This window comes from Carcharhinus amblyrhynchos, chromosome 3 (genome assembly GCF_965287045.1).
Source record: "Carcharhinus amblyrhynchos chromosome 3, sCarAmb.v2.hapA, whole genome shotgun sequence".
In the NCBI taxonomy this organism is placed as follows: Eukaryota; Metazoa; Chordata; class Chondrichthyes; order Carcharhiniformes; family Carcharhinidae; genus Carcharhinus; species Carcharhinus amblyrhynchos.
The window spans coordinates 51805447-51818402 of NC_137326.1; the positions used below are offsets into that span (position 1 = coordinate 51805447).

A 12956-nucleotide genomic window follows, 5' to 3' on the forward strand; every position below is an offset into this window, starting at 1 on the left:
GAGTCAGTTGGTACATGACCTCAGACTTGTATCTTTTTCCCAATGAAAGGTGGAAGAGAGAATGTCTGGGTTGCGTGGGGTTCCTTGATTATGCTGGCTGCTTTTCCAAGGCAGCAGGAAGTGTAGACAGTGTCAAAGGATCAGAGACTGGTTTTGAGTGATGGATTGGGGTTTGTTAACAACCCTTTTTAGTTTCTTGCGTCTTGGACAGAGCAGGAGCCATACCAAGCTCTGATACAACCAGAAAGAATGCTTTCTCTGGTGCATCTGTAGAAGTTGGTGAGAGTTGCAGCAGACATGCCAAATTTCCTTCATCTCCTGAGAAAGTGTGTGTGTCTTTGCTGATTTAATGTTTTTTCAAAGAATTCCTCGACTTTGAATGTCTGCCTGTTTCGGGTTAATGAGGACATCTATTTCCTTCAGACAAATAAGAGGGAGTGAGAAATGGAGATCTCTAACAAGTGTAATCAGGTGAGATAATTTGGAGATGCTGGAGCAGGAACAGGCCCTGCAATCCTGGAGCCTGTCTGTAACTTAATTTGATTGACAGCTGTTCTTTACCTCAACTTTATGTACACCCACCTTTTCACCCAAATACCTTGATCTCTTTACCCCATAAAAAGTTATCGTATGCTGTCTGGAAAATTTCATTTGACCTGACATCCACAGTCTTTTTGTTTGTGTGACTTCCAGATTTAGAACATAAGAACATAAGAAATAGGAGCAGGAGTAGGCCATCCAGCCCTTCGAGCCTGCCCCGCCATTCAATAAGATCATGGCTGATCTGTCGCTGCTCAGTTCCACTTTCCTGCCCTCTCCCCATAACCCTTAATCCCCTCTCCTATCAAAAACCCATCAACCCGCGTCTTAAAAATATTTAGCGAGGCAGCCTCCGCCATTTCAACGGGCAGAGAATTCCAGAGATTCACTACCCTTTGAGTGAAGAAGTTCCTCCTCAATTCCACTATGCTTAGTGAAGAAATGCTTTCTGATCCACTCCTAACTAGCCTAACTTTAGGACGTTGCCTTGAGAATTCAAATACTGATTTTAAAAATGTTAATTGGTTTGAATAAGGTGGATTTAAGGAAGAGCTGATCTCATTAGCTGATGATACAAGGATTAAGGGACACAGATTTAAGGCTCTGGTAAGAGATGCAGGGGAAATGTGAGAGTGAACATGTTTGTGCAGCAAATGGTAATAACCTCAAACTTGCTGCTGACCAGGTGAGTGGAAAAGGAGATGAGCAGAGATTGGATTGTCACATGGAAAATCAACTCTGGAGATGGAACAGGGAATGGGATAGACTGGACAGCTCTACTTAGAGCTGACGTTGACTCGATGAGTCCTCCCTCTGTATCGCAACGTCTCTGACTCCAGTGTACTACAAAGATGGTAGTTTTTCTATTTTATAGAATGTCTTGTATCTCAAACAGGTCAATTACATCATCCACAAACCGTCTAAGCTCCTGGCAATCCACATTTGGAGACTGGATATGTTGGTGCTTTAGAATGCTCCAAGAAAGTCATCAGTCGAATTTTGTTTATAGGCAGAGATTTTTATTGAAGATCCTGATGAGTCAGATGATTTTATTGCTGCTTGTGACCCGCTAACATGACAACTCCTCCTCTGAAAGCAAGGTATTAGCCATAACTGGTGAAGCTGAAGGCCGTAATGGAAGTTGGTTACTGTAGGGCTTTACAGGTTTCCAGTTGTTGCAGACTTGCTTTGTGTGTAATTTAACTGGAGTGTTTGTATTGTATTTCAATAAACTTTAAGATCCAGCCCAAGAATGCCTTGAAACTCTCTCCATTCGGTCTCATAAGCTTGGAGGGTTTCTCACTGCTGCCAGAAAATAAATATTCAAGAACAGATTGACTCTTCCAAGAACAAGTTATGACTAATTATCTTGGTTGGCTAGGATATTGACAATATACATAAAATATGTTGCTTTTAAAGTTTAAAACTATGTAGTTTCCTCTTGTTAATCCCTGATATCTGTTCTGTTCTTCCAAAGAATAAGGTGTGGCACCACCTGAGCGACTCTAACCATGTCAAACTTAGATGTCAAGAATAACACAAGCTCATTGCCCTTGTTCCCATCTTTCACGGGTTTCTGTTGTGTTTCCTGTCAAATCTTGGAATTACATGTTTTTTAAGCAGTTGATGGATAAACTCTCTCCCAAACAAAAAGGAGCATTTTGGCAACTTGCTCTAAACCAGCTGGGAAGCTTCTTTCAAATCCACCAACATAACTAGGAATTGATTCTATCTCCACAACACACAGCAGTAACATCTGGGTAAACGTGTGCAAACTCATTACTAAAGAATGTTTCCCCTTTAATATCGGAATTCAGGGAGTATTCCTACCAGTCTGTCACCAGTGAAGGGTTTTCTCTTGCTAGACTATAAGGCGTTATTAAGATTACTGTTAAAGGGGAGCAACAAGTTTTGAAGCACAAGTTTGCTGTTGAGGTTTACAGAAGTTCAGAAATTGCCACCTTAAACCCAACAATTTTGGGAGTGGAGTACAGGCTTTTCTCCAATTCTGGTTGTAATGTGAAAAATAATACTTTCTATTCAAGAGTGGGGTATTGCCTGACTTAATGGCAAATCTTTTGTTACCTATTGCTATTCGTGCAAGTTTACAATGTGCAGATTGGTTGCTGCATAACTTAACAGCTTCAAAAACACTTCAGTGGCTGTACAGGGCTTCAGGACATCTTGATGGGTAAGGTGTTTTGTAAATGCAAGCTACCCCTTTCAAAGAGGTGACTTAAGTAGTAGAAGGGGAATGTCAATTGATATTTCTTCGAACTTCCAGAAGCAGGACTGTTCACCAAGGTTGAAGTTTATGGAATTGATGGTGAATTGATTACTGACCTAGTAATTGCTGGTTGAAAGGTAGGAGAGGAGGGTAGGGATGATAAACAGGTACTTAAATTGGCAGGATGCGATGAATGGTGCCCTGCAAGGATCTGTGTTGTGGGCTGAATGATTTACTGGATTTGTAATGGCTTAGATGATGGAAGAGAAAGCCTTGTGCCTAAGTTTACCAGCGACACAAAAATGGGTAACATTGAAAGCAGCCTAGCAGGAAAAGTAAAATTAAAAATCATTATTGAGATTAAGAGAATCGTCTAAACTGTAGAAAATTGATTGATTGGGGGGGTTTCAGGGGTTCAAACTCTCTCCCCATTTTTCATCCCCCTCAGTTGTGTTATGGCATGTTGGATGGTAAGTACGGAGCTGTTCAAATCCCAAAGGGAAACTTGAAATAGCTGCTAAAACAGTTTTGCAATTTGTGTATTAAGAGGAGGTTTTCTGAAATCCGGGAGTAACTTCTCAGATCAATTTTTTATATGATATAATTTTATATTAAAATAAAGAAAAATTTCAGAAGCAGGCATATGCTTGGATGTTAATTTTTACCACTTGCTCAAAATGCTTCATGAGGAACTTGTAAAGATTAAGATTCATGGTGAGTGATGGCACGTTGCAAGATTTGATCTAAAAAATAGTGGACTAAACTGATACTTCAACACCTGAACACATTTCAGGAATTGATGGGCAGCTTTAGACATCACGACGCGTAAGGACTATTGAAACATAAGAAATATACAACATAGTCTTAACATGATAATACGATTAAGACATTATTGTTGTGACAAGAATGTGACAAAAAAGAGAAAATATTGCAAATGTTTAGCAGGTCGGATAGCATCTGTGAAGAGAGAAAAAGAGTTAATGTTTCAGATTTGTGAACTTCCATCAGAACTGGGAAAAGGCAGAAATCATAAAATCCCAACAGTGCAGAAGGATGCCACGCAGCCAATCAGGCCTGCACAGACGATAATCCCACCTAGGCTCTCTTCCTGTAATCCCTAATCCCCCTGACACTAAGGGGAAATTTAGTATGGCCAATCAACCTAACCTGCGTATCTTTGACTGTGTGAGGGAACCGGAGCATTCGGAGGAAATCCATACAAACTTGGGGAGAACATGCAAACTCCACGCACATAGCCTCCAGGGCTGGAATTGAACCTGGGTCCCTGGCGCTGAGAGGTAGCACTGCTAACCGCTGTGCTATCCTCATATAGTAGATTTGGAGTAAGTAAAAGGGATGAAGAATGAGGAGCAGAATGGAAAAAAAAAATCTGTGATGGGGTAGAGGGCACAACAGGTAAATGACACGAGGGTTGATGGTGCAAGGCTAAAGGGTATGTCATGGAACAAGTCAAGGAACAGAAAGATATGATGAGAGGAGATGTGAATGACAGGTTTCTGATTAGCTGTTCTCCAAAAGGAAAGGAAATGAGAGAAACAAAGAAACATGAACAAACCAATGTTTATGCTGAATTTGAGAAGATTTAGCTAAGAGTTTGAGGCAAATAATGAAAAATTATTTCTCTTGCCAGTGAATTGGATATGACCTAGGATTACTGACAGGGAGATTTAGAGGTTCTTTTTATACAACTAGCTACTGGAATCTTGTGTGAAATCGATTGGCATAAGCGGCTATTGAAGCAGAATCAGTCTCTGTATATTTGAAGAGGGAGCTGCATCAAGAGAAAATATTGCCGGCTATAGACGACGAGTGGGTAAGTTACAGATTAACTACTAGCAGAGCTGGCACGGCAACGTTGGGCCTATGTTTGAATTTCAGCCTCTTGTTTGTTGAAAGATGTAGAAATCTTTCAGAAAGAGCCCCTCGTCCACTGTTGGATAAACACTGGTCTTACTGCCATTATTTCATGGCTCAGCCAAGGTGGAAATGGAGGATGTGGAACTGCAGCTGCAAATGTACCAGCAGTATCTTGTATATGCAACAGTAAGATCTTGGGAATTTGGATTGTATCTTGATGGACGGTGACCTCTGCTGGAGATGATTTGTGCTGCATGATTTGTGTTGATGGGGTTGAATTGATGGTTGGTTGGACATTCTCTGCACACTCAGGATGTTTAGTGGGTGTTAGTGCATTGGTTACTGTGCTTCAGACTCGCTCTAGTGACTTGGGGAGGGCACAGAGAGATTGGGAATTTTTGGTTTTCATGGCTAATTGCAACAGCTGGATCCCAATGAATTTTCATCTCAGATAATCTGCTGGGATCTCCATTTTGAGACTCAATTCTGGAGTTGCAACCGGAGAACAAATCAGTAGTGTGTGAAGAGCAGTGTGTTTAGGGCTTGCATGGCCAGTCATGGTACAAATTACTATTGATTAACAAATTGCATCCCTTACCCAGTCAATGTTTGCCAGTTGATTTCAATAAGTGAGTATATGCTCCCAAGTTTCTGCTGATGTTATAGCCCTGGCTGCTGGACTGAATGCAGAACTATGCAGTGAGAGAAAGAAAAACTTCCCTTTTAAAAGTTTGCTTTTACTAGGTGGGAAGGAGAATATTTGTCATTACTACAAGAAACAGGATTGTGAGCATGTCTCTTTTTAGGTGTACTTGCAACACCACTCTGAGCATTCCCTTCCTGAAATTGGAAGCCCATTATTTGACTCATAAGCATGTGGTATTTTATATCTGTGGGAGGCCAAGGTGCTAAGATGTACACCTACAATCCCAGTCTGGTGAATAATTCACCTGAGATCCATTATTATAAATCCATGGCTGATGTACAATATAGGGTATTGTTGTTACTGGAGAAATTGCCCAGAGTTCGAATCCAGACGAGCACAAGTTCAAATTTCACAATGCCAGTTTTGTGAATTTGAATTTGGTTGTTTAAAAAAACATAAATTAAAAGGAATTTGGAAATAAAAGCTGCTATCAGTAAAATGTAACTGCAAAGCTGTCCATTTGTTGTCAGACTTCGCCTGGTTCATCAATATTCCTACAAGGAGGAAACTGGCCATTCTATTTGTGACTCCAGCCTCGCATCAAGTAGACTCTTAACTGCCCGCTGACGTGACTGAGTAAGACACTGCATTGTAAAAGAAACTGCTTTCAGATGTACAGGAAGTCAACCACTGCCACCTTCTCAATGTACTGGCGATGTTGAATAACTATAAAATGGTTATTGCCCATATGAAGTTCTGGGAAGAAATGGTAAGGTTCAGTAAGAAGCATTCAGAATCAGAACGGCACTTGGTGTTAAAACATGGATTCATTCATTCTCCTGCTCGACTCCCTCAGCTGGTAGAAGTGTATGGTAAGTCTTAAGTGGACAAATTGCACAGTGTAATTTTCAATATGCTACATGGAAGGAGGCTATTCAGCCCATTGATTCTCCTCTTGAGCAGTTCAGCTATTCCGAGCACTGGAGCCTGGCAAAAAGTTCTCTTCAGGTGGTTATTCGATTTTCTTTTGGAAAGCCAGGGTTGAATTTGCCTCTACCACTTACTTGGGCAGTTCTTTCCAGATTGCAACTTCCTGCTGGACAACAGGTTTCCTTGTGTTGCGGTTGGTTCTTTTGCCATCAGTCACCTCAAGCTGGGATGCCTTAGTCCTCGACTCTCCCTTCAATGGGAACAGTTTCTGTCTCTTTTGTCTAGACTCATGATTTTGAGCACCTCTAACAAATGTCCTCTGTACCTTTTTAAATTGAGTGGGGCCAGCTTTGCTAATCTAGCCACAGAACTGCTATCCCTCACCCTTCCACCTATTTCTTTAAAGCCTTCCTGATGTCTGGTGCCCAGAGTTGGATGCAGTTGTTGGGTTGAGGCCAATCCAGTTCTTTATAGTGGTTCACCATAAATTCCCTGCTTGTGTACTCTGTACTTCTGTTTATAAAACCCAGGATCTTGTGTCTACTTTCTCACTTGAACAGTCAGCTTCAAGCACTGGTACACATGATCCCAGGTGTCTTTAGATTGTTTTTCCCTTAAATTTTACCTCCTCATTCTTCTCACCAAAATGTAATCTATTTCTCTGCATTAAATTTCAACTGTCATATGACTGCCCGTTCCACCAGCCTGCCGATCACTATCTTCCTCGTGGGTCACAATACTTCCAAGACTTGACATTGTAAATTTTGAACTTGTACCCTACTAATCCAATTCTAGATCCATATTATACATGAAGAAAAACAGTGGTCCTAGTGCTGACCCCTGGAGAATCCTCTTAGGTTATTTTTGGACCAAAAGAAAAGTATTTTTCACTATTACTCTGTTTCCGGTCATTCAACTAAATGTGTATCCGTGCTACCACTCTCTCTTATATTCTATGGGCTTCAACTTTGCTGGAAAGCCTTTTTTATAAAGGGCAGCAATGTCCACACCCCTTGAATAAATTTGTATAAAGGCTGTTAAATTAAACTGCATTGAAGGTTCAAGTAGATCATGTTAAGACTTTTATACAACTCACTGGAGGAGGCTCCACAAATATCGCCATCCTTAATGACGGGGGAGCCCTGCACATCAGTGCAAAGATGAGGCCAAAGCATTTGCAGTCATCTTCAGCCAGGAGTGCAAAAAGAATTATCCAATGTCATCGTTGTCGTCCTCCTGTTCCCAGCATTAAAGCTGCCAGCCTTCAGCCAATTTGATTCACTCCATGTGATATCAAGAAATGACTTTACTGCAACAGCTGTGGACCCTGACAACTTTGTACACTTGTACGAAGGCTTGTTCCAAAACTAGCCATGCCCCTAACCAAGCTGTTCCAGTCCAGCTACAAAACAGGCATCTACCTGTAGTGTGGAAATTGATGGAATACGTCATTGACAGTGTTGTCAGGTGGCAGTTAATTAGCAATAACCTGCTCACTGATGGTCAGTTTTGGTTTCACCAGGGCAATTTGACTCCTGAACTCATTTACAGCTTTGGTACAAATGTTGACAAAGGAGTTAAAATTTCATGGAGATGAGTGATTGCTTTTGATATCAAGGCAGGATTTGACCAAGTGTGGCATCAAGGACCCCTATCTAAACTGGGATCAATAAGGATTAGGAGCAAACTCTGCACTGTTGGAAGATGGTGGTTGTTTTTTGAGGTCAGTTGTCTCAGTCCCAAGACATCACTGCAGGAGTCCCTTGGTGTTGTATCCTAGGCCCAACCATGTTCAGCTGCTTCATCAATGACCTTTCCTCCATCAGATGATCAAAAAAAGGATGCACACTGATGCACGATGTTCTGCACTATTTGTGACTTCCATATATAGCAAGACCTAGGAAAATAGAGATTTGCGTTGATAAATGGCAATTACATTCATGTCACACGTGCCAGGCAATGACTATTTCCAACAAGAAAGAATCCAGCATCTCATCTTGACATTCAGTGGTATGACCACTGTTTTATCCTCCGTCATCTATATCCGGGGGGTTATCACTGACCAGAGACTGAACTGGATCAACCATATAAACACCGTGGCTACAAAATGGAGTCAGAGGCTGGGAATTCTGCAAGCTTTCCTACATGCCACACACCATCCTGACTTCCAACTGTATTACAGTTCTTTAACTGTCACTGGGTCAAAATCCTGAACTCCCTCCCTAACAGCACTGTGGGTGTACCTGCAAGACATGAACTGCATCAGTTCAGAAAGGTGGCTCAGCATGGCTTCTTGAGGGCAGTTGGCAGTAGACAAAGGCTGGCCATGCATGTTCTGTGCAAGAATATAAAATAAAATGTGCAATGGGAATTCCCTGTAGCATGGTCATCATGAGCCAGAGGACACAATAGATTATTATTTACAGGAAGTGTGTGCAACATGCAAACTTTTGAATATATTAATAGATGCTGCGTGTCATCCTGTTCTGCATTTGCTGCCAACTGTGTTGGCCTAGATTTCGGTTACATCTGGTGCAGCTTTACACTGCATTTGTGCTTTTAGTGAGGTGAAGCTTGACGGCAGTTTATCATTAATAGCATTGAAGTGGCTACAGAAAGAGAACACTGTCAGCTACATGTTGGCGGTTACAACAGGAATAAATGTGAAGGGATTTTAGACTACAACATGGTTCCTGCCATCGTTTTCCACTGCTACTCGATACAGAGCCAACCTCCGCAGCTGATAAGGGTGAATTGTGGATAGAATGATAGACCCCAGGGGAAGAACACAGCTGCAAGGTGGAAAACTAGTAGCCAATGAACAAGATTAGTGGTAGCTCTCGCATTTCTGAATCCAAAGATTGTTTAAGTTCAGATTCTGAGATTTGGTTCAGTTTGATATTTCAGTGCAATATTAGGCACTGAGGTGCTGCCTTTCAGACGAGGCAACTTTGATTAACAAGTCCCTCCTGTAGCCTTTGTGTGGATTTGAAAGTTTGCATGTCACTATTGAAAGAATCAAAGAATCCTACAATGCAGAAGGAGGACATTTGGCCCATCGAGTCTGCACCGACCACAATCCCACACAGGCCCTATCCTCATAACCACATGCATTTACCCTAGCTAGTCCCTTTGACGCTAAAGAGCAATTTAGGCCAATGCACCTAACATACACGTCTTTGGACTGTGGGAGGAAACCCACACAGACATAGAAAATGTACAAACTCCACACAGACAGTAACCTAAGTGGGAATCCAACCTGGACTGGCACCGTGAGGCAGCAGAACTAACCACTGTGCCACCATGCAAGAGGAGTTCTGTTGGTGTCCTGGCCAATATATATTCGTCAACCAACATCACTAAAACCACGATTACCTGGTCATTATCTCACTGCTGTTTAGATCACGCTGTCTGCTAATTGGCTGTTCCCAAAAATGCACTGGTGACTACATGATATGTGTGCTTGATTGAATGTAACTTGCTTCAAGTGTCCTGACCAATGAAAGGCTCCATAGAAATGTCAAGCTTTTCTTTCTCTCCTCTTGGCGAATCAGTTCAGACAGTGGAAGCTACCAGGTCACCCATCTTAACTGAGGTATGTTGAATCCCTGGAGAGCAAACTTCAAATTGCATTGATGTTTCTCAGAACCAATTAGTTTGAAAAGAAAATAAAACTGAATGTACAGAGGTTAAAAGAAATTATGCACAGAAATCTGGAAATGAAACCAATAGTGCTCTGACTTTTTTTTCAAGTTTTAATCGTTTTGGCACACATTACACAAACCTGAAGTTGTATAAAAGCTTTAACAAAGGGTCATCTGGACTTGAAACATCAGCTCTTTTCTCTCCTTTCAGATGCTGCCAAACCTGCTGAGATTTTCCAGCATTTTCTCTTTTGGAACCTGAAGTTGTATTTTGATGCCACATCTATGGGATGTTTGTGCTGGATTTTAATGGAAATCCTTGCACAAAAGCCTTCCCACAAATGTTGGCACCTGTCTTGTGCATCAGCTGTGGCTCAGTGGGCCACACTTGCACCTCTGAGTCAGAAGGTTAGGGTTTGTGTCCCTGCACAGGACTTGCTCACAAAAATTAAACTGGCACTCAGTTCAGTTCTGAGGCAGGGCCGCACTGCCATCCTGAGGCAGAGCTGCACTGTTGGGGGTGCTGTTTTTCAGCTGAGACTTTAAAACAAGGCCCTATCTTCCCCCTCAGGCTTGATGTTTAAAACAAACCTATGACACTATTTTGAAGAAGAGCGGCAAAGGTATCCTGGTGTCCTGACCTGTATATTTATCTCAGTCAACATCACAAAAACATCTGGTCATTATTACATGGCTGTCACTGAGCTTGCTGTGTGCATGTTATTGTAATTTAGGAAACTCAGCAAACAATGATGATTGAAAGTACATCATAGGCTGCAAAGTGCTTTCTGACACCTGCTAGTTGTAATAGGTACTATATCAATGCAATCCTTTTTTACTTGGGGAGGTCAAGAGCCTCCAATGTGTCATCGGTGGCTTGTTTATGTTCAACTTATTATCCTGTTGACTGAGTTAGAATCTGGATATGACATTGGCTGAAATTTTCTCTCATTGCCCAGTGAGCACCACCCCGACAAAAAATATGCCACAGGAGGGTGGAAAATTCTGCTTGTAGTTTTTATTTATGTGGGAAATGACTGCTGGAGATTAATTTTGGGGTATTTTATCCCAGTGAATGTATAACACATGGTTTGAACTCTTCTATTTCCCAAAGTGAATGATTGCTTCACGTTGAAACTAAGGTTTCAAGTTTGCCTGTCTAAATCTGGTTTTGACCATCTGGAGAAAATGCAGTGCACTATAATTGTGTTTCAAAAGAAATAGGGAAATAAGGGATGAGCTTCCATTTGTATTGAGCCTTTTGTGACCGCTGGACATTGCTGAGTGCTTTACAGCCAATGAAGTGCTTTTGAAGTGTAATTGCTGTTGTAATGTGAGAAATGGAGCTGCAAGCTCCCTCCAGACACCAGAGTGATGACAACCTGCTCTGGAAACGATGGGTGAAGAATAAGTATTGGCCCAGGTCAGAGGAGAGACAGCCCTGTGGTTCAGGCGAGATGAACCCAAGACACTTCTGCCTGAAGCTGTTGTGATGCAGTGGGTTAATGTAATGGGCCAGTCATTACCCAATATGTAGAAGTGAAATGGTCTTTTGTGCTGAATTGAAGGTGTCAAGTGGTGAATGATGTTTCCAAACTATCTCCACAGCACGCCTCAGACCTGGAGAAGAAGCAGAATGAATCTGAAAACCGGAAGCTACTCGGAACGATTATCCAATACGGCAATGTTATTCAGGCAAGTGTGCTACAGAACACTCCTCATGTCTGGTATGGTTGCATTATTTTGTGGGTGATTCTTTTAAAATTTAAGTCATTGTCCAAATTGTTACTGCTACACTGAAGTCATAGGTTAAAATGAGCAACATTTTGGGGATCAGAAACAAAACAACAGAAATGCACAGAAGGCCACTCAGTATTTCAAAGGGGGAAAGGTAGACTGCATCTGAAATGTTAATCCTTCCATAACAATCTGAAGTATCAGATAGGAATTGGTGAAGCTTAGCTGTTGACTGAAATGTGTGTTTGATCAGGATGAGGTCTGTGTTTACACGGCAATTATAGTGATGGAAGGACATAATTTCATTTTGCATCAATACTTGTGTAAATGTCTGCGTATCTGTGAATCTGTCTGTGTTCAGACGCCCCCTTATTTAGAGTTCCCTGAGATGAATGCAAATGCTTGACTTGGTGTTGTGAACGTCCATGTATGAGTCTAGGTAGGGTAAAGAAGCTGTTCTTGGTGACTATCTTTCTGTCATCTTCTAGTCAGTAGCTACTATTTTTCTGTTATCTATCAGTCAATCATTTTTGTACACTTGAGCAGGATTTTTCTCATTTGCTCTTGTGCTCTTTCTTTCCCTCTCTCTTTCTTTCTCTCTCGCTCCCTCTTTCCCAGTCTCTCTCTCTCTCTCTCTCTCTCTCACACACTCTCTCGCTCCCACTCTTGCTCTCTGTCTCTCTTTCTCTCTCTCTTTTGTTCTCTTTCTCGTTCTCTCTTTCTTGTTCTTGCGCTCTCTCTTGCTTGTTCTCTCTCCCTCTCGCGCTCTCGCTCTCGCTCTCTCTCTCTTTCTCCCCCCCCCCCCCTGCTGTTTTCTCTCTCTCTGTTTTTACTCATCCTTTCTCTCTTTTTTGTTTGTTTTTCTCTCTCTCTCATTCTCTCTCTCTTCTCTTCCAGTCTGTCTCTGGATATGTGTGATGAAGTCCATAGTGGATGCATGAAGTTTTGTGATTTTGAGGACAGAATGAATGGCCCATTGATCTTCTCCTTTATGACATTTTCATATGGTCATACAATGGACTGATACAGCAGACTAATGAGAATGTGTTTGGACCTGGTCTTGACAATGGAGAGAGTGATGTGGGACACGTTTTGCATTATAAGTAGAAAATAAATTTAAGTTAAAGGTATGCTATTAAAATTCCAAGTACTTAAACCTGGAGCGAGTGTTTCAGAAGTAGCTGAGATATGGTAGGTGACAATCCAAAAGCATTCCCTTGTAATTAAATGCTTTAAATAGAAAATATGAAATGAAACCTTTAAAATGTGTAGCATTATGGCACCTATCTTAAAATAGCTCCACGTTTGGTTTTAATTAGTTGCGGTATATGACACTTAGTTTGTCAGCACCAGC

The 12956-nt window shown here is 41.6% G+C and overlaps 1 protein-coding gene across 3 annotated transcripts in view; it reads left to right on the forward strand.

Moving 5' to 3' along the window:
- itpr1a (inositol 1,4,5-trisphosphate receptor, type 1a) overlaps nt 1–12956 on the forward strand; it is a 516106-nt gene that overhangs the window by 299936 nt on the left and 203214 nt on the right. For all 3 annotated transcript variants that reach the window (XR_013886032.1, XR_013886033.1, XM_080184007.1), the window contains exon 9: nt 11474–11560. Coding sequence is in view for 1 of the 3 variants with exons in the window: in XM_080184007.1 (XP_080040133.1) it covers nt 11474–11560 (87 nt within the window). In the remaining 2 variants the exon portion in view is untranslated. The remainder of the gene's footprint in view (nt 1–11473; nt 11561–12956) is intronic.